This window comes from Haliaeetus leucocephalus, unplaced genomic scaffold (assembly GCF_000737465.1).
Source record: "Haliaeetus leucocephalus isolate CR32 unplaced genomic scaffold, Haliaeetus_leucocephalus-4.0 Scaffold741, whole genome shotgun sequence".
Classification (NCBI taxonomy): Eukaryota; Metazoa; Chordata; class Aves; order Accipitriformes; family Accipitridae; genus Haliaeetus; species Haliaeetus leucocephalus.
Window position 1 is genome coordinate 4,870,241 of NW_010973177.1, and position 24,417 is coordinate 4,894,657.

The 24,417-nt window shown below is 44.9% G+C and overlaps 1 protein-coding gene across 1 annotated transcript in view; it reads left to right on the forward strand.

Annotated features, from left to right (window-relative positions):
• The window catches only part of EXOC6B (exocyst complex component 6B), a 249,023-nt gene that overhangs the window by 113,250 nt on the left and 111,356 nt on the right, over positions 1 to 24,417 (forward strand). Inside the window, exons 9-15 of the mRNA XM_010580807.1 lie at positions 16,852 to 16,935; positions 17,098 to 17,144; positions 18,354 to 18,474; positions 20,979 to 21,050; positions 21,502 to 21,599; positions 22,520 to 22,625; positions 23,804 to 23,913. Coding sequence (XP_010579109.1) covers positions 16,852 to 16,935; positions 17,098 to 17,144; positions 18,354 to 18,474; positions 20,979 to 21,050; positions 21,502 to 21,599; positions 22,520 to 22,625; positions 23,804 to 23,913 — 638 coding nt within the window. The remainder of the gene's footprint in view (positions 1 to 16,851; positions 16,936 to 17,097; positions 17,145 to 18,353; positions 18,475 to 20,978; positions 21,051 to 21,501; positions 21,600 to 22,519; positions 22,626 to 23,803; positions 23,914 to 24,417) is intronic.

Consider the following 24,417-nt stretch of genomic DNA (forward strand, 5'->3'; position numbering starts at 1 on the left):
ATGGCAGCATGACCCTCTGGTCTGTCAGTCGCTCCTTCCAGTTTTATCATCGGCATTTTCAGGGAGCAGAGGAATCAAAGGCAGATTTCACCCAACAGAGCTCCGTGGGTGATGGGTAGGAGGAAGGAGAACTCTTGTTTGGCTCAAATGAGTTGAGTGCTGGTGCTTGTGCTTACGTCTCTGCTTGTGTAACACAGCTGTTTCACTGCCTGGTCATTTTGGCTTCTTGACTTAACTTTTTCTATAAACACATAATTATTACATACATGTTGGTTTAGGTGGGCAGAGTTGAGAGCTGGTCAAACCAGAGGTCATGCTGGTCCGCTTCTGGTTGGGAGTAGACTGTACAGCATCCCGTGTGCCTGTTTGAATTTGGTTTGTATGCATCATTGCCTTAAAAAGAGGCAAAAACCTAGTTGTCAAACGTGGAAACAGGCTGCTAGGACATGACTTCTTTCCCAGTACAGAGGGTGTAGCCAATACTGGATGTGCTGCTCCTTGGCAGCGTTTGGAATGGGAGGTCTGTTTATTAGTTTATCTTGTTTTTATTTCTCTGTGCTCCCTGACCATTCCCCCACGTTCTGCAATGGAATAACAAAAAAAAAAAATGCAAATGTAATTTTCCAACCCAAACATTTTATAGCAGTCTTAGGAGCGAGCGAGCTGCATTTTTCTGCTCAAATGTGGTGTACAGGATGGGTGCTTTCCTGCTGCTTCCCAAGTGCGTGCTTGGATTCAGAGAGGGGGAGAACGAAGAGCTTTGAACTCAAATGATCTAGCGGTACAGTACTGTCTCCTCATGAAAATATCCCTATTTAGGGACTTTCCCCCCACCCCCATGTGTCTGCAATTAATGCAAACCCCTGTCTGTCAGTCATTATTAGCTCTCTGGTAGGAGACATACACCTTAAAATACACAATATTAAGCAGGCTGTAGGGAATGGGTGAGATTTGTTGCAGATTGAATTCTTCTCAGTACATTTTGCCTCCTGTCCTTCCACCTTCCTCTTCCCTTGGCTCCTTTGCCTCCCTCTGGACCTGCCCTTCATCTCCCTCAAGGACTCATTCTGCACTCTGCTTAAATTAAGTTTTGGTTTTTTTTTTTTTCCTTAATTGATGGGAGCCCTGACAAGAACTGATTAGCTGTTGGGGATGCATCCTTCCTTGTAAAGCTTGTGACCGATTTCCACTGCTTGCTTCCTTCCTCGAGACCGGAGAGCGAGCTTTCTTCTACAAGCAGTTGCCTCCCAGAGGCTTTATGCACGGTGGCCTCACATGGAAGACTCTGTGGGCTTGTCCTGAATATATTTTTTTCCCTGGCAGCTCATTCGTTATAAAGTTTTAATGAATTTTAAATATATTATGAAAAGAGCACGTGGTTAGAAACCATCTCTGCTCATTTTTACACTGGGAAGTGTTGGGTTGTGCTTTTCTTTGCAGAGAGGGCGGATTGAAAGCAAGTGGAGGAGAAAGGCATGTCCCCGTGTGCTTAACCTTGCAGGTCACCTGGAACGGGAAGAGATGGCCAAAAATGCAACCTGAAAATGTTTAGCTGCTGCTGTTTATAATGAGGAAATATCTGTCTACATCATCGCTTTGTAACTTTTCAAAAGTATGACTTAAAAAGGAGAGGGGGGGTTGGAGAGGGAGCTGCGCCACCGTATTTTCCAGAATGAGAAACACAGGCTACTTGTTCAGTCAATTCAGTTTAGGTCAAATGTAGTTATGAAAAACAGATGATTGCTGGTGATCAAGCTGTACTTTGACAAATATCCCATTGTTTGAGCGTGCAGTGATTTCTTCAGAGCGTTACCCGGTGCAGGGCTCGGCGATTGCCTTCCTCCAGCTTGGAGCCTGTCAGCCAGCGCGGGGCTGGGTGCTCCAGACCCAAGGGCTTGGCTCCGTAGGAGGAGGGATTGCACAGAAAGAAAGGCTCAGTGCAAAATGCCTGAAGTTTCCACTCTAGCTATTAAAATATGAGCTCACTTGGGGCTCTCAGAAATGCTTGAAAGGTCGCTTCGTACGTACATGTTGTATCCTGCACTGCAGAGGAAAGGTTTATTTGGGGGATGCTGATATTTGATAGAAGCTCCTTAATATTAGTGTAACTTAGGCCCGTGTCGCTTTGTTATTATATATTCTTTTATGGTTTCCCCTAGAAAAAATTCACCCATGTGTTATATCTGGGAGGTGAGGAAACTATTATTGGTGTTGCCGAGACAGGGATAGTAGAAGCTGAGATAAATGTACGTGTCCCCATGTGAGTCCGACCCAGGGAAAGGCTGAGCCCTGCTCTGATGTTTGCTGGGTCTCGTGCTCTTCTGCTTCAGAGCTGAGCGATGGTACTTTGGTGGAATTGCTCTGCAAGGTGGCTGTCCTTAATCTGAAATGTCAAAACGTCTTATGTTTTGGGTGTGTTTTCAAATTTCTAAGGTTGAGAAGCAATGTGGACAGATGTATGCTACATGACTGTGGTTTTATGGGTGATATGAAGGCTGCAAAGTGCCAAGGGAACATTTAATCCTTTTTAGGATCTTTGTTCTGAAATCAGTATCTCTTTGCTCGGATGTCTGTTGGCTTATGGGATGTGAAGGACTAATTCTGGGTAACTTCAGTGTGGGCAAGCTTTTCTTTCTGTGCCTTGTGGCATGTCACACCATCTAAAATGATTCAGTCTTACCAAAACCCTCATTGCTCCAACCCAAGAAACTCATCATCCCTGACTCAAGGTGGTTTATGACCCAGCATGGACCAGCTTGTTTCCATGGGGATATTAGGGAGAAGATAGGATTGATCAGTGTGTGAGCAGGTGGATCAGGTGTTCAGGATGTATATGCAGGTGGCTGGGAAGTCTAAAAGCAGAAATGAGGTTGATATAGAAAAGCCCTTTCGTGGCAGGAGAAGGTCTCTTGAGTGTCTGTCCTTGGAGAAGTTCCAGGAAATATTCCACTAGACACTGGGAAGAGCGAAGGGCTAGATTTGTGTATGGTCCTGGTTATTCGCATAACTTTTAGAAACGTACACTGTTACTTGATGTATTTTGTCATCCGAAAACAAAATCAAAGCTATTAAAAACATGGAAAAAACGGTTTGTGTTTGACTTCTTATCGGTGTCACTGGTCTCGGGGCATGAACGTGCGTTGGATCTTCTGTTGCACTGCTACCACTCAGAGATAAACTTTTGACTATTAATCACAGGAGAAGATTAGACTTTCCAACAAATCTTAATTTGTGCATGTTACTTTCTACTCCTTTGGAGCAGCATTAACTCTGAGGAACTGTGAAAGCTTGAGCTGTCATCTCAGAAAAGTTTAATGTCCTTCTCGCCTTTTACAGCTCCATGTGCTCTGTGCTTCACTTCATTTGTCAGGCACAGCAACTCCAGATTTGGAGTACTTCTTCTTTCTAGCTATTAAAAAGTAAAATTTTTAAGATCAGAAAAGGCCCCCAAGGGAAATATTTTGAAGTATTTGAGTCTTTCTTTATGTTCCTTCTGGATGAACATATCTCTTTTTAATACTGAGAATTGATTTGATAAATACAAAAATACTGTTTAAAAAGGTTGGCCATGTGTTCAGTGTTTATACAAGCAAACCAGCTCTCTTTAACTAGGATGATGTGAAGTTAAATCGCATGTTGGACTGGGGCAGCAGTCTTTTGCTTGGTCTAGTTTAAGGAAAAGCTGTGATACCCAGTCCTGGCTAAGCAGAATAACAGAACTAATGATACTTGGGTAGCAGAGACTGAAAACCTTGCACTCCCTTGCTCTTGTTAAATGAACCCAGCAGCTCTAAACCGATGACTGAGCAGTAGCAAATACACTAAATTTTTCTACCGCTATTAAATGGAAAAGAAAACACATTTCTGGTTAACATTTAAACCTATTAAAATGTGATTGAAGTGGAATTCGCATCTTGGATTACTTGGAAGATTTACTGTGGCTACTTGTCTGTCACATTAGGAAAACTCATTTCACCCTGAAAATCCCTACGTTTCACTAAAATCCCCGTATTTAGCTTGTGCAGCTCTATACCTGCTTGCAGATGCTTTCGTTGCATCTGAGATGCCTTCGCTAGCACCGTGCAGGAGCTCAGCCTGGGTGGTGAGTGACCTGATTGAGCAACGGTAAATAAGAGCACAACCGTATAGGGCTAGAATTAATGTAGTCAACTGGTAGGTACATTTTAGGATTTTAGATAACAGGGAGATTGGATCTGGATGGACTCTGGTCAGCAGAGTCCTCCTGTTGCAGTGTGCTCCTTACACCCATAAGGGTGAGGAGCATTTGCATCTGACCCATCAGCAGTGTTTTGGTGTGCCAAAGAGTTTTGCATTTCCTCGGAGAGCTCCTGTCCTGGTTCTTGCCCAACAAACTGCTTTGTCGCAGGAAACCAAAGGGTCACAGAATCTGTTGCTGTATTTGAAATCTCAAGTTTCTAATTTGAAACTTTGATCAAGCCTGGGAAGAGACGCAGGTCTTCATCTCCCCGTCCTCTGCCATGGCTGCTGTCTTTTCTGCTTTCAAAGTGAGCGATGAACATACATGTGGAAATGCCCTTTCTCATGAAAGGTCATCCTTAGCTTCTGCAGAGGTTAAATTCTTAACAGGGGAATAAACTTGAAACGGGAGATGCTGTCACTTCTCCCCTTGCAAAGCTCCCGGAAACCTGTGATGCTATGGGAAATGTGAAATGAGTTGTTGAAGGCAAGTTCTCAACATGAGCGTGCTTGAAACCAGGCGTGCGGCTTGTGCTTTTGCTTTAAAATTTATTTGCAAGAAAGAATCCATCTGTTTGGTACAGAGATATTGTTCTTTCTACCTTCTTCCGTGGACTTACTGCAGGGTATGAGTGTGGAGCATCAGTTCTTCATCTGATCCTTCTCCTCTGCTTGTGTTTGGGAAGAGATGAGGTTTTGGGTGGGTTTAATTCCTTCCAGAACTGCATTTTGCAGTCTGACAGACCCCTGCAAAGGCTCTGCCAGCTGCAGAAATAAACTTTATTGGTGGGAGAGGGAGATCTGTTGCGTAGATAGAGCAGAGTTGTTGATGCCCTCGTTGTCCCATACTTTTAGGAGGAGATGTTTTCTGTGTGCTCCATCCAGCCTGTCGAGAGCTTTGAAGATAAGAGCACCTGAGACCCAATTCTCCATGGTTAGCCACGGTGTGGGGGAGGCTTTGGCTGTGCTGACTGCATGTGCTGTCACAATGGCTCCCAGATTTGGGGCTTGGTTGCAGGTTTTTGGTGGCTTTTAGCTCCTCTGAGCCATGCAGCACAAATCACTTCTTTCAGCTTTGTCATGTGAGCTGGATTTTTCTAAGAGAGAGTTTTTTTACCTAATTTTTAAAGATTTACAGTCTGTTCTGATCTCTAACCTCTGTTTTCTCTGAAGCTTTGACACAAGGTCTTATGGACACTAGAAGTTTACATGGGCACGGGTAGCCGCTGGGCAAATTTATGGAAAAAAATCCATCAAGGGCTATTAAATAATAAGACTTGGCTTGTGGCTCAGGGCGTCCCTGTGCTGTGAGTTGCTGGAGGCTGAGAAACTAGGCTGGAAAAGCTGGATTACGTGTTCGCCCTGTTCTTGTGTTATTTTTCAGTAACACCAGGTCTGGTGCTGGCCGGCGTTGGAGGCAGGGCGCTGTGCCCGGGCTCTGCCGCCACGTAGCATTTGCACGCGCGTATTAGGAAAGCTGGTTGTTCCTGCTGGTTAAATTCAGGTTTTATTTAGCTATCTCTAATGCCCGCCTGAGCCCTGTGCAGGCAGGACACAGGGTGTCTCCTGACAGCTCTTGGGCACTGCTGTATGACTGCGTGGAAGACATCGTGGCTCCGGTCTTGCCAAGGGTTTGAGAGACATTAAATTTTCTGATCTTCATTTTGTTTGATTGAGGTTAAAATACTTCTAGCTGCTTTGCAGAACAAAGGCTATTGCTTTTTTAAACCTGGGAATTTCTGATTTTTTCCCAGTTATACCAGTGTAGGTAAATATGAATGAGGCGAAAGAACTTGTTTGAAAGAGTATTTCTTTCCTGGACTGAGCAATTGAAGGGCACTTTATTCTCATTTCCATGCTTTTTTTCCTGCAGTTACAAGGATTAGAAATACCTACTTATTTATTTTCAATAGAAAGCTTAGATAACTATGCAGCACTCTTGATTTCAGCTTCTGAGGTTGAGGCAAAACATTTGAGCTCCTGGTTAGGATCTTGAGAGCAGAGCTAGCACCAGAAATGGCTTCTCTGTGATTTTGAGAGGAGAAGCAGAGATGCGAGCTACCTGACCCTTTCACCAAGCTGAAGAGGCAATTCTATGCTGGCAATTTTAGTTGCTCCGGGCTTTCTTTTTTCCCTTTAAGTCTTCAATTCTTCAATTTTCCATCACATTGCTAATGGCGGTTTTCTGTCTTTTCATTGATGGTTTCCCGCTGCAAGAAGATGGGAACCCCTGATCGTGGCCAAAGCAAAGAGTTATTTGGCTTTCTGCTTCTGGTCCCCACCTTCCTGCAGCTGCTTTTGTGTTGATCCCTTGGAGAGGAAGGAGAAAATGCTGGTTTTTTTCTTTTCTTTCCTCTACAGCACCAGCTAGCCACGAGACCATGGGCGCTAGGGAGCTGGTGAGCACCAAGATCTGGTTCTCTGTTTCTGAATTCCTAGGTCTTAAACTAAGAAGAGAGCGGTTTGCTCCCCTCTATATCACACAAGCCATAAAAATTTCACCTTTCTCACCAAATTGTGATTTTCTTCTATTGGGAAGACTTGAGCATCTATAAAAGGGGCTGATGTGGGAAGAAGTTGGCTTCTGGTCTGGACGGCACGAGGTGATGCTCATCTCCAGACTTCTCATCTGTCGGATTCAGCCGAGCGCGTTGCATCCCTGCGAGCTGCCAGGCTCTTTTGGGATGGAAACTCCTCCTTTTGCTAGCGTGGCCCCGCCGTTTGTCATCCCGGGTCAGAGGTTGCGAAAAGCAGTAGTCAATTAAAGCTTTATTAGATGTAGTTAGTAATGCTCTGAAAGGAGCCAGCCAAGCTAAGGCCGGTAATAAAGGCCCTTTGTTAAGGTATTTAATAAATTAACACTCTGCTGTGGCGGGGAGGGCGGGAGGCGATTACAAAAGCCAGGCTCGTTAATCAGCATGTTTACCCTCTTCAAACGCCCCGGCCGTGCGGCTCCCTAATCTTTACCCTCCAGATTTGTTGGGAGGTGCGCGGGCAGCTGCCGGCCCGGGGACGGGAAGCGCCTCCGCGGGTCACGCCTGGGCCACGGCACCGCGGACATGCCAAGACAAACACGGCTTACGAGGACCGTCGCGCTAATCACCGGAGCCCCTCGTTAAGCAGGGACGGTCCTTAGCGCAGGTACCCGTCACGGGCATGGGGTGATGCTGAAGCAGCGGGATTCCCCCAAAGACCGCGCTTTGTCTCATCCCTACCCCGCTCATCTTCAGATTTGATTATTTTTTTTAACAAAACCCCCAGCACGCTGTGCTGGATGTGCTGCCGGGCTCGAACATTAGAGGGCATCTCCTCCTCATGCTTCTTTATTTTTTATTTTTTTTGGTGTGTTTTGTTTTAGTGCAGCTTAATCTATAGGGCCGTCTTTAAAAAGCAAATAGAGCATTTGACCTGCTGTGCAAATTAGCCATATGGTGAAGTGTAATATCCCGCTGACCCTCATTACCGTGCAGTATGAAAAGCTCTCCCCTTTTCACATGCAAGCATATTAAAGTGGCCTTTTCAGCATTTTCTTCCATATAAAACTGTCTTCACTCCTGTGGCCAAGCAGTTAAAAGGGAACTCCAGCTGCAGCCAGGAGGGTGAAATTAAAGGCTTTACCCTCGTCTAAATGGAAAATAGATATTGCTTCCTATAGACAGGGCTGGGGAACAATGCTGCGCCGCCGGCTCCGGCAGTGGGACGGGGGGGTAATGGCCTTATTTTCTGGGAGGAAGGAGCCCGGCTCCTTTGAGAGAGGAGGTGTTGGGCGTCTACCTTGGAAGAAGGGGGAAAAAGGGGGAAATCCTACCTATTTTCCTCTATAGTTAACTATTTCATGGCCAAGCTGGTGGGAAGCAGTGAGAAGCCGTGCCAGGACCTGCTGCAGGACCCCAAGTTTTCCCTAGGCCAAGCGGTGGCTTTTGTGCCACTTTGCATCAGAGCTAAAGAAAAGCCACGTGCATCTTCACCCCATAGAGAACTAGCTTTAAAACCAATTCTCTGGTGCATTGATGCCTGTATTGATGCCAACAAATTCCTTGTTTGCCTGTCTGGGGCTGGCTGGGACCTCACCTGGATCAGGAGGGTATTTCTCTCCCATCTTCTTCATCTTTGCTAGCACCACCAGCATCTGCTAACCATGTCGGACTAGTTGGTGGAGCAGGAGGGAGGTAGTTGTATCTGTTGGACCCAGACTTCAAGCTTTGCTTTCTTGCTTTTGCTTTGTAAATTTTTGTTGCTTTCAAACTTTGCTTTAAATCAACTTACCAAACCAATGATCGGAGAAGGGAAGGAAGTGCTAGAGCTCCTACGGACCCTTCTGCGTTGGCTTTTTGCTCTCATGGCTCTCGTTAGTTCTTGATTAGAGTTTCTTTCAGCTGACTAGCTCATGACCTTGGTACTAGGCGATCTTTGGAGCACTCCTTTCCTTTGGGATGGCCTTTGGTTGTGCTCCTTGGCCTTCTTCCACTTTGCTATGTCTCAATTTATTACTTTTTTTAAGTGCTTGAATACAAGTTCATTAAGTCAGGTGGTTCCTATCAGTGCCCTGTCGTTGGATACAAGCCCTGAAGCATCTGAAACGTGAAATTCACTTCGAAACTTGGGATTTAACAACTCAAAGAAGAAATGGGTTATGGTCTTCCATCTGGGGTACAGGTTGGAGTCAGGGCTGGGTGGAGCAGAGCTCAAATCCTGCTTTGGCTGGGCTGAGCTGGTAGGAAGGAGATGGCTCCATGCGTGTGCCTATGGCCCTTTTATTTGTAGGAAGAGATGCACAGCGTAGTGAGATACTGGCCAGCAAAGCAGCACAGAAAATCAGTCTAGCCAGGATGGTGGAGGCATCCCTGGTCAGGACAAGGTGGGGTCACACGAACTGTGACCGTTCTCCGCTCGTGTGTGCTCTTTCAGCCGTGCAGGACACGTGGAGATGAACACAGCCGCTTGTGAGCATGCACAGCTCTGCAAATCTCGGAGGGAGAGGCTCACCTCAAAAGCGGCGCTTGCTGTACCGCTGCGCTCTCTTCCCCCCACGCAATTTTCTGGTTAGCTTTATCTTTTTGTTTTTGGTATCGAGGTGGTGTTTACAGTCAACAAGCGGTTCCACGGGGCTGAGCAAGAGCCTCCTTTTTGATCCTGATTCAGCAAAGTGCTTACATGCTCAGTGTTGAGCACCTGCATGCGTACCTGTGTGCCTCTGTGATATTATTTGGGAATATTTACATTTTTAAAGTTAAGCATCTGCTTAAGAGTCTGACTTCTTTGTGTTTCATTAGTGGCTACTGGTGTTCTCTTGTCTTGAGACATCTTCAGGGCATGTTAAACTTATTTTCTAAGCTCATTTTTTTGCAACTTATTTCTAACTAGTGTACAAGCTCTCTTGGTTTCTTTAAGTGCTGGACAATCATCTCTCCTTAAAACAAACTGCCCATTTTCGGTAACGTTGAAGTAAAAAGTGGTTATTTGCAGGATTTAAAAACTTCTGTGCCGCTTTTGACAAGGTAGGGCCCATCCAAACTGCTGCTCTGAGCTGTTTAGCCATTGGGGCAGGGGTTGTACGTGTGGGTCTGGTTTTGGGTCAGCCCGTGCAACTCTGGGGTTAAGAGAGGGGAGTAGAGGTGGGATCCAGGTTTGACTGAGTGTCTTTTCAGCATTGATACAATGCCAAGCGTTGTTTGGCACTTATAGACAAATTAAAATGAAACACTATCTATAGGGACTGTTTCAGCCAGGTGAAGGGTGACACATCACAGCACTCTTGCTCAGTGACTTGGGGGAAAAGGAATATACTGTTTCTTGTTGAAATGAGACTGAGATTGGCTAAACTGTGAATATAACCCCCCGAAATGGGACTTCTGGCCCAGTTCTGGCCCTTCCTCCTTGCAGAACGTGACACGTGGGAAATGGCTGGTGATCAGGACATGTGGAGCCCAGGCTGGGAAATAAGCCATATGTAAAATACCTGGATGCTTCAAAATCTCTGCGTAGTCTGTTTGTAAAGTGTGTTTCTCACACGACAGGGTCATCTGGGTGGGAAGGGACCTCAGGAGGTCTCTAGTCCAACCTCCTGCTCAGAGCAAGTCAGCTGTGAGATCAGACCAGTTTCTCAGAGCTTTGTCCAGTCTGGTCTTGAAAGCTTCCAAGGATGGAGACTGTAAAGCACCTTTGGGGAGCTCTTTCTGCTGCCTGACTGTTCTCATTGTGACAAAGTTTTTCATTACAACCAGTCAAAGTGTCTCTGTTTCACTTGTACCTGTTGTCTCTCCTCCTGCTGTGCACCACTGTGAAGTCGGCCTGGCTCCATCTTCTCGGTGACCTTGTCGTAGATATTAGGGTTAGATCCCCAGATGTTTTTGGCTGCTTTTTGCTGCGAGGATGCACTGCTGGTTCATGTTCAGTTTGCTGTCTACCAAAACTTACAGTCTTTATCCCAGATGGTGGTCCTGCCTTTGAGTGTACTGACTTTTCCCCTAATTTGAGGTCATCTGCAAAGTGGATGAGACACATCCATTGCCTCCTCCAGGTCATTGATGAATACGTTATGTGAGGCAGGTCCCAGGATCCCTGCTGTCATTCTCCACTTGTTATGGGCCTCCATGTAGAGTAGAGCGTGACCTGTTAACCCACAACCTTCTAAACCCAACCATCCAACAAGGTATGGATGGGTGCCAACTGGGTACCTATCAAGCTGATCACTTATCCACTTAGGTACAATGTTTTGGATTTTGGGAGCTCCACAGTAAATTCTCCATGGGAAGAAGGAGCCGTTTGAAGGTAGACTTTCATAGATAGATGAATACTGATCTGCTTCTTGAGAAACAGTTGTGCAAGCCCTTGAGATGGGCTGTATGGGAGTGGAGCTGTGCTTCTGTGAGGTGCTGTGTAAGTCTGTCTTAGAGATGGGAGAATTTCCGAAACACATGCATGAGAATTTTTGTGAACCAAAGTCAAAGGAGGATGAAGAGCCATTGAAAGCCAGAGATAAATTAAAAAGAAGCCCAGGTCATGCAATAAGTAGCTAGTGCTAATACATTAATAAATCCAGATGGGTGGTGGGTTTAACTTTCTCACTAGCAAGGAAGTAAGCCAAATTCATCACCGTTTGCTTAAACCAGAGCTTCAGTGATGCGAGTGGCATGGTCTGTGGATTGGGTGCTACAAAAGCATTCTTCAGTGGAGTTAAAACTAGGCTTTTACAAGTGAATTGGAGCTATTTCTGCTTGTTCTGTGTATGTGATTAAGTGATGTCCACATGTATACACTAAACTAAGCACAACTTGAGTTTATCAAGGGAGGAATCTACTCAGCATATATTATCATAGCACATCACCTTACTTACTGTCATTGTAGCGATATTTGAATGTAAGAGCTTAGAAGATCCACATTTTTAGGGAACGGACTAATGATGTTGCAAGTACAAAGTGTTTGAGATGGCTCAGCCAATAACGTCCCCATAGGAGTGATGGGTTATTGATGGCACATGTTGCCCAGTTGTATGCAGCTAGTAAATTATCATTACATGAAATACACAGGGTGCGTTTCTGCTTCCAGGTAAGCGGAAGCTTAGTAATCCAAAATATTGCCATCTACATGTTCTGGATCCAAAAAGTCCCATTTTACTGAGCATTTTAATTATTTGCTGAGGACAGCAGCAGAATAAAGCTTAGAGCATGTTTTTCCCTATGTAATTCACAGCTAGATTTGCTTTCAGCTCTGCTGCTCCTGAATTATGAAATTTTTTGGTTTTTTTCAGCTGTTGTTTTTGCATTCTTGTGATTATATTCTGTTTTCCCTTATGTGGTGTTCATCTATGATCTTAATTATCTGCCTCTCATTGCCAACTCTGTGAACTCTGAAGCTAATTTGAGAAGGAAAGTTCTGCCCGGTAATTTTAAAAATATGAGGCATTATTGAGGGTTTTTCCTGGACCAGTGATTACAATAAATGTGTAGTTTGGAAGTATAGCTTTGGATTCTTCCTGCTTGCTTAAAGAGATTGAGAATGAGGTGAAACCTGTTCTCATTAAAACTGAATAGATGAATAGGAAAGGGACCTCCTTCTCCTCTACCTGCCATGAGTACTTGATTTCTCCAAGTTATAGGCTGAGCTCATAAGAAACCCAGAAGGAGCAAGGATGCTGCCTCTAATGATATGTATTAGCAGTGTCTTGCTTCCGCAGAAGGTTGGTGGTGGATTTGGAAGTCCACGAGAGGCTGGGGCTGGGAGTTACTCTTTCAGTAGTCTTGCCCAAGTGGTCCTCATTTTCAGACCTTCCATGTGCCGCTTGAGATCCGCATGTGCATCACGAGTTCTGTTGAAAAAGAAGAAAACGTTGCAGGTGCATTGCATCTTTACAGAGTAAAATAGCTGCTTTTAGGAGAAAGGAAAAGAAAGAAAAAAGTTGGACTGTTTCCCACCGAGGGGACATGGAGAGCAGGAATAGGGCACATGCACACGTAGCTCTGCTCCGGTCTGGTATTTTTATCGAACCATTGGTTGATGAAGGTGTTGTTCAGCTTGGGTGCTGTGCCGTGCTGAAACACTTGGGAGATTTTGGAGCAAATCTTTTATTCAGCGGGTTCCCTGCCTAAGCAGATGCTGGCATACCTGCTACAAGTGGCTGAGCCTGGGCAGCCTGAGTGGCTTAGGGATGCTCTCAGAGTCACACTACCTTGTGTACAGCATTTAGGTCCCAAAATACTGTGTTTGAAAACTGGAGATAAGGACGGGATTGGTTAAATGTGAAAAACCACCAGACATGGGAGGTGAATGGGATTGAAGTAGAAATACTACATAGTTCGGATGAGTAGTCTACAAAACACGGGGTCTCGTGGTCTGTTTCTGGATTTGGTGTGGTTTATTCCTGTTTGTTTGTTTTTTGCTTTTTGTTTTTTTACCCAGAGGAAAAATAATACTAAAAAAGAGAGTACAGAGGAGTAATATTATCTGAAGACCTGATAAGTTGAATAGTCTTAAATAGGTCAAATGTGGGAAACTGGGTGGTCTAAGCTAAAACTGCCACCAAGGGGAAGAAAGACTTCCCATTTCTAGGAGAATATAATACATAAGTGATGAGAAGATCTAGGGAGATGATGGAGGAATGCACTTAAGAGAAAAGGATGAAATTGTGCACAAGAAAAATGTGGATAGTGTCAAGAGAGATTTTTTTGGGGAGGATAAATTTTTTTGTTGGAGTAGCCTCTTGTGAGAGAATCCCTAATTCTTGGGGCAGTCAGAAAAGGCTGAAAAAAGAAAATAGAGGGAACAGTGCATTGGGAGATGGGTTTGGTCAAATTGGCAGGTCTCTAGGCCATAAATTTTAGGGAAACTTAAAATGTGAATATGGTCTACATTTTGGGCGGAATGGTTTCAAAGATTTTTGGTGTTCCTTCTCTTCTACTACAGTTAAAGCCATTTGTTGGGTTGGAACAAGGAGGACCTGGCATCCAAAACCTTCTAAGCACCCTGTGAGGCTGAAGGGGCTCCCCTCCAAGGTTGAGAGACAGGTTTATAGTGAATCTTTGGTGCAACATTTCCAGCCCACCTCAGATCACTCTTGCTTCTTGTGTCTGTGGAAAACATTTTTTGCCTCTGAAAGTTCAATCCAAAATAGTTTAATTTTCAGAGAATATTATGAAGTTGGTCCAGATGCTTCATCTTCCTCAAAGCCATCAGTAAAATAGCGATAGAAACCTGGCTTGTGGTTTGTCCCCAGTGGCGAAGGAACTGAATGATGGTGTCGGGGGTTTTGGCTTTCGGCCGTGGGAACGTGTGCTCCCTGCTGCCCTGTCCCAACGACCTGGTGGCTTCTGCCTCTCCTAGTACCTGGTGACCTCCACCATCCTAAGGATGCTCCTGAGGAGCTGGTGGGAAAGCGGACGCATCAAATGGAGAAGTTTTTGAATGAGGGGAACAGCTACGGGATAAAACCTGTGGTGACGCAGGGCGATGGCAGGATGAGCAGAGCTGTGCTGGAAGCGGAGCCGCATGTGGGATGACTTCTTGGCCTTTCTTTCCTGAAGAAATGCATGGTGAGGGTGGGGTGAGCAGGGAGGATCTCTTCTTGGAGCTCAGTTGGAGGGATGAGGGAAAGTGATTTCAGCTGAACTGAATTGCTGTGGTGTAATCTTAGCAGAAATCTTCAAAATCGGGTCTTAAAAGGGCTGATTGGTTTCAGACTGGCCTCCTGCTCCTGATGAGCTGCTTTCCAAGTTTCCAGTAAGTCCTCGAAGTCACCACAAAATCTTGCCTGTGTAGCTTTGGGGAAATGGCAGCTTACGCGTGTTTAGTAACGGAATTAATTACTCACCTACTTCCATATGATGTTGCACAAAGCTAAATGTGGTGGCTGGTGTGAGCGACTGACCGCCGCCGGAGTTGCGCTGGTGGCTGTGGCTGTGCCTTGCTGTGCTCTTGCCTTCGATGGTGCCATACATTAATTTATTAAAGAAATTGGGGAAAAACCGCCTTCAGTTTTGAATTTGCACCACAAATTCATTGATAGCAGCGGGCTGTGCTGGGTTAGTGAGTAGCTTCACTCAAAGATCTCAGCAATGCTACCAGAGTTGAGTTGCTCTCATGGTCAGGATGGAGGTGATCAGGGGGTTTTGTGCCACTTGTGTAGGTTTTGAGAGATGAGGCACAGCAGGATTTGATAAATATCTTAAGTCCGGTCCTATCTGGTGGGGTGGGACTGGGATAGCCTGTTCTGTCTTGGTTCTCGTGACAGAGAGAGAGAGGAGATGGGTAACACCAGCGTCCTGAGAAGCACCAGCTCCCAGGACTGCTCGAAGAGACGTCAGAGCTCCTGCTTGTAGGCCCTCTGAAGGGGGCTGGTGCTTAGCTTGGTAAAAATTGTAGGAATCCTCCCTGTCCTGGGTCTAACCTGTGGATCACTGATTTCTGGCTCATGACCCTTCCCTTTCCAGGGAGAAACAGCTTTTGAGAACATTGAGAAGACATATGAGATGGAAATGCTGGTTCCCAGATAGTTTCTGTTTCTGAAAAGCTCTCTTAAAATGTCAGATTACTTGTAGGTTTAAGCTGATGCTTAACTTGACTGTAGGAGAAAGGCTCGGATTTATATCTGATCCAGATTTGTCCCTTGCCAGGATATTGGCACCACTGATGATTGGATGGATGTTCCCAGCATGGGTTGGGACCTGCTCATCCTGTGCACCCTAGATACTCAGCTAGGATAAAAAGTATAATTTGGAGACAAAATCCATGGTATAAATCTGCATAATCTTTGCAAAGCACGTGCATGGTCACAAGAAGGGTTTTTTATGAATTTTAGCACCACTGGGAAGGGCAGTACTAGATGGAGGAGCTGCTGGGCACATCAGCAAGGCTGAATTTTTGCTTAAGCCTTGAGCTCCAGCTTGTAGAGACAAGGAGCTGTTCGGGCTACAGCTCTTCAAGGGTTCATTGCAGACATTTCATAAGACCCTTTTAGTTGGGGGCATCCTAAGGCAGCCTGGTTGTATAATGCTATAGTAGCTGGAGAATCATTAAATTAGCATCAGGTTTTTCTTTTAATTTATTTGTTTTTTATAGTAGAGAAAGTTGACGTCTGGTGCTTTGCTCAGGTGATATTTGTTGTTGCGTGTTGTTTGTTTTGTGAATTCCAAATGAGTTGGGTTGTTTTTTTGGTTGGTTTTTTTTTGGCTCAGAACAGTTCAAAGCAAGACCTTGTCCCTTCTCTGAAGTGTTTATAATCCAATTTCAGACATAAAACAGCGCGGGCGTGGAGGAGGGAGGAACAGGCAGGGATAAAACACCAAGGTTTTACATAGCCTAGGGGACCGGGGCGGTAGGCGGACATCTGAATGCTTCAGCAGGTCGATGGCATTTGAGGATCCTCATGCGTTTGTTGCCTGGGTGGGGATGCTCAGATGTAGCCTGGCTTGGTAAAACAAGCCACCTACAGAAGAAGCCCCCAGAGGAGCGGTTCAGGTCCCTGCCACAGCACCCAGCGTGGGTGGGCCATGCCCGTGGAGGGGAACTCGGGTCTTTGGCTTTCGGAACTAACCGGCTCTCCTCTGGAGGCTCAGACCTACAGTAAAGTTGGGAGAAAATAAGCTCAAAACCCCATTTTATTTTTCCCAGCTATATAGACCAGTCTCATAAATCGCTGTAACCCACACAAGCACATTTTTCTGAAATTCCCCGTTGTGTGTGGCTTTGCATCACTCTGCACCCATGAATCAGCGGGAGAATTTGTGGCATTGTTTGTCCCCTCTTTCTTTTTGCTAACACTAGAAATTGGTTGTTTCACTGCCCCCACGGCTAAGTAAATCTGATGTTTGTCCATGTTATGATCTGGTAAAGAAACTGATTGCATGCCTCTATATACCACATCTGCATGGCGATACTGGAAAATGGGTACAGAAGAGTTCATCAGATACTCTTATACCTGAACAGGTTTTTTTGACTCAGTGTTTTGAGTAAAACTTTTTATCTTCTGATATTTGGATCGCATTTTTCAGGAAAGTGTTGCACAGATATGTTGGAGGAATATGAGATTTGCATCTTAAATGCACTATATTGCAAGTTAATAGTTAATGCAGTATATTGTGAGTTAACAGTTAATGCAAAGTGTTATAATTACTTGAATTAATCTTTTCTGTTTTCCAGGGTGCCCGAGAAACCTTTGAGAACTACTACAGGAAGCAGAGAAGAAAACAAGCCAGATTGGTCCTGCAGCCACCTTCAAACATGGTACGATGGCCCTCTACTTGGAGTGCCCAAACTTGCTCTGCCGAATAAAGGAGCGGAGGGTTATCTCTGGGCATGCTGTTGCCGGTGGGTGGTCTCGAATTTATTTCCAATTGCTCTTGGGCACCTTCGTTTTAATCTTTGCTCACTTTTTCTTTGTTGCAGCATGAAACTTTAGATGGCTACAGGAAGTATTTTAATCAAATTGTAGGGTAGGTATTCTTTTTATATACATCTTTGCTAAATATGTGTGCGCTGTGTTGTTGAGGAGCCCAAAAAGAAAAAGAGAGGACGGAATGTTGATCTTTTTGAGGGGCCTTTAAAGGGAGCCAAAACAGGAATAAAAAGGTGGTTTGGGCTTTTTAAGTGTTTTAGAGTGTATTTTGTAGCATCCATGAACTTTGCTGTGTCACTAGTGAGAACATGGAGGAACCTGCCAGCTCTTGTTCCAGCAAGTGCATTTCTGGGAATTTGAGGATAAATAATTTCTGCGGACTGTGTGCATCTACTTGCCCCACTAGTGAGATGAATAGGCCCTCTGCCTTAATTATTCTTTGATATTTGATAATTATTCTTTGATTATTCTCCTGGTAAAGAAGGTGATTCTTAAGCCTCTATACCTATGAGCTTCTTACTGCACTCAAATTTGACAAAAGTCTTCCAAAAGCAGCCAAGTTCTCAGAGGAGGCAACCTAAGACTGCTAATCTAGCAAAGATAGGGTATGATGTTGAAATTTCTTCAGCTAATGATAGTAATTGCAACATCTAATTGCAGCCATCGCAAATGCAATGTGTGCTGCTCACCTTCTCATGGAGCTTCGTGCTTCTGGGCTGAATTTCCCCAAGAAAACACAGCTGAGATTTTGTGCATTGGTGTTTAAAATGCATGGTGCCACACTCGCTCCCTGAAAAATATTTTCTTTTTGGCCAGCATGTTTGATAACGGGAGGTTGGAGTGGATTGATTGCCTTTAAATGGTTGTAAGCATGTGGTGTATCTGGGTGTGAGAGAGTATTTTCTCTGCAGTTAAAGTATTTTTCCCTGCAGTTAACCAATTGTAATGCGATTGCTGCTAGCTAGAGCAGAGTTTAATCAGCGGTTCTTGTGCAAATAATGGTGTGGAGAACTCTGAGAGGGGAAATTCTGCCTTTGTGTATACACAGAGTAGCATTACTACGAGCAACTGTGTTTTAGTTCACTTCTATAATACAGTGAAACATCATATAAAATACTGCAATGTTAAAAATAGGTGAATAAAGTGCTTAGTGTTGGCTATGTTTGATACAGATATCTGAGCTTGCTCTGGAGATTTGTGGATGTGCAAATGCCGTGTATCCCTTGCATGCAGTGTTTGCAGATCTCTTTTGATGTCTCAAAACCTGTAACTTTTGATAACAGTGCCATTTTCTCTTCTCTATTAGGTTTTTTGTAGTTGAAGATCACATCTTGCATACAACACAGGGCTTGGTAAATAGAGCCTATATTGATGAGCTGTGGGAGATGGCGTTATCAAAAACTATTGCAGCACTAAGAACACATTCAGTAAGTAAAAGCCCCGGGTCGCTCAACTGTTGCTTGAGTATGACTTGACAAGCTGGAAATATTGGCTTTTACAGTAGTATTCTTTGTTTTGCCTCTTTTCCAATGACCCTGTTTAAAACAATAAGATGAAGACACACTGCTATTTCCCCAAAAGCTTTCTCCACCTCTTTTTTGCCTCCTGATGCGCTGCATTTTCCTGTACCAAACTCTCAATATTTTGGGGGACTGGAAAGAAGGAAAGAGTGGTTTGATATTTTTCTGGTTACTTCGCTGATCACTTTTGAAAAGCACCAGCAGAGGGAGTCAGTTTGTCCCAGAAAACTGGGGAAAAAAGCATCTATTTGGCATGCTGAAGTATGACCCTGTTTGATATTCCCGTAAAGTTCATGGCAGTGAATGGGCTGCTATCAAACTGCAAATCATTTGTGCGTAAAAAGACACTAAGTAGATTTCTTATTTTTTAATACTGAAAGAAGTTTGGAAAAATTGCTTATCGCTTCGGTATTTCTCTGCTTGAGCAAAAAACCCAAAGGCAATTGCAAAACATGTACAATTTTTTTTCCAATTTTGTATGACCTGATATAGTGTTGTACTGGTTCAGCTGGGAACACTGGAGTTTTCTGAAAACCCTCTTGGTTAATGGGGTGAAAAAATTTGCATTGGACCATAAAAGGAAAAGCATTAACGACTTTCCCCAAGTCCGTTTTCAAATTATTGGACCATTTTCTCCAGGAAAACCAAAGTATTAAGTAACTGAAGTCTCACTGCTGCTCCTGGAAGGCAGTGCCGTCCAAAAGCACGAGGATGCTGCCAGATCATGTCGGTGCAGGCCTGCATCTAACATGATGTAACATGTACGTGGTGGTACCCGAGTGATAATGATGTCATTGCTCTTTGCTGAGAAAACCCTAAAATTTCTGCGTAGAGACACAATATGCTGCTTCCTCCAAACCACACTGAGTTTTGCATTTACGTGCCCCTGACTTTAGCTTAGCATGGTTGCCCAAGGGCAGTGTTGCTGAAGAGCTGCTTGGCTTCACCTGTGCAGGTGGGGATAATCCAGGGGATGGAGCTGGAGCTTGTTGGGATGAGGGACCGCAGAGGCTTCCCAGGGCACTCTGGCTCCGGCCGGCACAGCAGTTTTGTTGACTGGAAAGCTGCCTCCTTCCACTTTAAGCCTCTGTGTTATGAAACGGGATAAACACAGAGAGGTACACCCCACTAGGTTGTAAACCTGTGTTTATTTTCTTTTTAAGCAGGGTTTTCTGCTAGGTGAAAGCCGTGAGAGTAAGCCAGGTACAAATATGGTGTTTTTCAATTTTACCAGCTTTGTTGCCATGACAAGTTGTTTTAAGTGATGCCAAACTTAGTGCATGAAGTGGCTGCCAGGAGAGGGTTTTTTCAGTAATCATGAAATGTTACATGATTTCTCAACACTAGTATTGTGGTCATCTCTAAGCACTGCTCAGCCTACAGCTCCCATATAGACCAGTGCCATCCATCCCATATTGCCGTTGAGACTTGATGGAGGGCTCTCACGTTGGTGAGGCTGTTTCGGTTCTTCCCGTTCAGCCAGACTTATCCCTGGATTTTCTTCCTTGCTGCAGACAGGGACATCTTTTATCACTTCTGATAGCTTTAGGGCATTATCTTTCTTTCTGACTTTCTTTTTTGGACAGTGAAATGGAAAATGTGTCTCTTCCAGTCTTTCACGTTGATTAATGGAGTCATTCCTCCTTGAGTTTCCAGTGAGCTTTAAATCTGTTTCTCTTTCCAGCTTATGATCACTGATTCTATATTTGGTAAGAGTCTGTCTGAAACTTTACATATTTCAGCATAGGGTGGTTGTCTGCTGCGTCCAGAGAGCGCACGAAGCCTGTGGGTAACGTGGGGTGACTCTGCGGGGATGATCAGCACTGTCACTACACCGAGTTGTGTCTTTAGGGCTTTGATCAGTCTCCTGACCCGCAATAAGTACTTGTATTGTAGCTCTGACCATTAAATGTTGCTGAAATATAGGCATGCAGCGTGTTTTTTCTCAGCCTGAACCACTTAGCAATGCAGCCTTCGCGCAGGGCTCGGGGATGCCTCGCTGCGATGCTTCATTACCGTCAGACACAACACACTAAATATTAAATGAAAGGCGCTGCTGTCGTCTTGGTATGACAGCGTGCTGATTTGCTTCATCTCCTCTCGCTTCCCCAGCAGCTCCTGGGTAATCTTAGAGACACTTCAGGTATCTCTAGAGCAACTGAAATCCTTATTCATCATGGAGAGCCTCAAGAGCAGTGCGTTATGAGGAGAGATACCCTTATCAGTGTGCCTTCCCTTGCCCTGTACAGCGTTAGGGCATGGGCTGTAGGATAAAAGCTACTGATCGTAAGACTGTATGGCGTGCCTGTGTATTTATTATCACTCAAGTGATAACGCAGGAGGGCTGAGGGCAATATTTTTCCTGCGTGCTGCAGTTAAAACCATGTTTTAATTTCTCCCCTTCTTTGCAGTCCTACTGCTCGGACCCGAGCCTGGTGTTAGACTTGAAGAACCTCATCGTCCTCTTTGCAGATACACTCCAGGTACACGGGTGTCGGCGACCGTTCTTTATCTCGCTCGATGGTTTTGCTGCTCACAGATGGTGTCCGTCAGCAGGGTTAAATGGCTGATACGGGCTTGCTGTGGTGGCCTGGCTTCTTTTTTGGCATTGCGGTGCATGAATTGTGGCGCCCGATGGACAGCCTGGTTGCTCTGCGCGTCGGCTGGTCAGCCTGTGGGCAAAGACCAAACCTTGGCCACCTTGCCAAGCCCTTGTGCCTCCTGCTTGTGCCCAGCCCAGCCTTTAATAGCCCTTGGTCCTACCACCTCAGTAAATCACTGCCTAAATCCCTCCACCAGCACCGTTCGCCTCTGTGGTGGTGGTTGGGGAGAATTTGCCCATGTGCTCCCTATTAAATAGAGAAAATAATCTTCAGCTGCCGGTTGGTGACTTTTTCTTATCTGAAGTTGCTCTCTTCCCCCACCTCGCTGTAGGGATACGGCTTCCCGGTGAACCAGCTCTTTGACATGCTGTTGGAGATCCAAGACCAGTATAGTGAAACCCTGCTGAAGAAATGGTCAGGAGTTTTCAGGTAAGAAGCTCTTCAAGCAAACGCATGAGATGTATCTTACAGAGCAGTTTCAGCCCATAAATAAGATATTCTGACAGATCAGTGGCAAGCTCATGTTTAAATGTTGGGCAACAGTAAGCTTCAGCCTGGGCTCTCTCTGCCCCAGTGAGAGCCAGTTTAAATACAGTTGTGAGGATCTTGTGTGTGGTAAGATCTGTGCAATAATAGCAGTGTAGAGCAGAGGTTTTACATCCCAGAGGGATAAGGTTATGGTTTTGTTTTGGAGCTCACACTGACAGTCAATAGGTGGAAGGATGCAAAAATCTGGTGTTGCAGCAGCGTTACTGTGCCCTCGCTCCAACACTGAGCCACGTGTGTCTTGGGATATCGGCGGCGTATCCCTGTGCTGGTGCTGTAGACATGTCCGTGAGCTGAGCAGTTGCCCACAGGTAGGGCATGATACATTATCCAGGGTCCCATGCCGTGCTCTGGAGCCACCAGCTCATCCTGTAATGGTCGCCCAGGACATCCCAGGAGGATTGATGTGTTTCAGAGCATGGGGCATTGGGAAGAGGTGCTAGAGGATTGTCAGTGCCCTGGTAGCTCAGCATTCATCTTCCTCGAGTCAGGCAGGACTGGAGCTCACCTGGGCTTTGCCAGAGGCCACTGCTGAAGCTCCAGTCTGGACTAAAGTCACCGTTAAGCTCTGGTTGTGGCTTTACACAAGTTGAAGGCAGGGAGCTGGGAGAGATCATTGAGTCTGGCTGCAGCAAAGATGATTTCATCAGTCACAAACATGGGGAGAAGTTTAGGCCCATGGGATCACGTCTTCAACTGGCACCTGCTTCTTAAGAGCTTGCCGACCTAGCAGTAAACCTGCAAAGTTGTGGTTAGTCTGTTGTCACAGAGCTGTCTTTCTAACTTTTCTTTTCTTTCCTTAGAAATATACTTGATTCAGATAACTACAGTCCTATCCCAGTGACAAATGAAGAAGTTTATAAGAAAATAGTTGGACAGTTCCCATTCCAGGATGCAGAACTTGAAAAGGTAATCTTGAAATGGGGAAACTGGCACGGCATGTCTGCTAGTGCAGGAAAACCCTGCACCCTTGTTAGTGGCATTGGGAACTGCAAATGAAAGTGTCAAAAAAGCCCCCCAAATGCAAAACCCCAAACCAAATAAACAACAAAAAAATAACAAAACAAGCGAAAAGAACAAATATACTTTCCATCTTCCTGTGTGATGCATTTCTCCTGGTGTAGGTGAGGTAAGTGCGTATAGCAATACCTCATCCATTTTGTTTTCAGATCACAGCGTACTATTGCAGCTGAACAGTGCTTGCAGTATACAAGAGACTAGAAATATCTGCTTCTATTGGTATTTTATTCCCATTTTATGAACCATCTTCTTGACCTTTATTTGTTTTAATTTCATATTTAAAAAAAAAAAGCCCAACAAAGTGGTATATCTTGGCTTTTGTAGAAGTGTGTGCTTGCAAAACCTGTGTGTAGCCAAATTTGACCTAGCCAGTGTCCCTTAAAAGCCTGCTTGGCCTTCTGCTCCACATCTGGCAGCCAGCGAGCTCCAAGCCTGGTGAACTTAATTAGGACTGGGAGGGTTTTCGATCCAAGTCAAGTATTTAGATTTCAGAAAGTCTGAAAAGTCCTTCCCCCAAAACTATATCGTGAAGTCCAGCTTCTTACTGTTACGCTTTGCACCTCCCAGCCACGTGTGTGCTATGGGTAAAAGCTGGTTGGGAAAATTTGGTGTAGGACATCTGTTTCCTCTTGGCTTTTGGTGTTGTAAGCGAGTGCTTACCTTGGGCAGCCACAATGGGAGGTGACCAAGCAAAACACCTTGTGCATGGTGGGAGATAAAAGTCAAGGAGTTCTCCAGTGGGGTTTTTTCATATGAGTTAGGGAGTTGGGAGAGGGAATGAGGGTCCTGTTGTGCTGCCTACTCCCTCCTAGCTGCAAGTTTCCTTCCAGCCCGTTTCAGACTCCAAATCCCTTATGCACCCTTGTGCCATTTGTAAGTGATTATCTGGTCTTTCACTTGGCTGAAATGTTTATATAATATACAATAAATGCTGGCTTGTTGTTTCATTGCTGGACTTAGCTAAATACTAGAATTAATTTGACTGCTTGGAACATGTTGCTGGAAAGCAGTCGTCACTCCTGTTAAATATCTGCTCTTTGACTTGAATTCTCTCCTGTATTTTACAGCAACCATTTCCAAAGAAGTTCCCCTTTTCTGAGTTTGTGCCTAAAGTTTACAATCAGATTAAGGAATTCATCTATGCCTGTCTGAAGTTTTCGGAAGACCTTCATCTGAGGTAGGGTATGAGTGTGCTAATGGTTGTAATACGGAGGTTTTGTCTGCACTGAAAGATCTCAACAGGTTTAAAATATGAATTCAACCTTTCATGCTGCTCAACTGCTTGGATATACCCTGTCCAGGCTGGAGTTGGCTGGACAACAAAGGACAACCTCCAGGTCTCCTTGGAGAGGTGGCATTCTTCATGTACAAAGGGCTGGCCAAGTCTTCAAAAGTAGCTGCCTCATGTAGGAAAAGATAGCCCAGGACCATGCTAGCTGTATAAAAAGTGAGGGGGCTGTTTCCTCCAAGATGTTTCTGAGTCAGTTGTACTAAATAGATGAATCTGGTTGTCTCGAGAAAGATAATGATGTCCACTTGTCATGGAGTCAGTGCCTGGTATAACATCTACAAGCTCTGCGTGGCCTCCCCGGACTGTCCCTCAAGGAGTGCATTGGCAGGAAAACTCCTGAGGTTTTGATTTGCCCTTGGTGTTAATGAGTTTCGACTGCAGGTTTAGGGT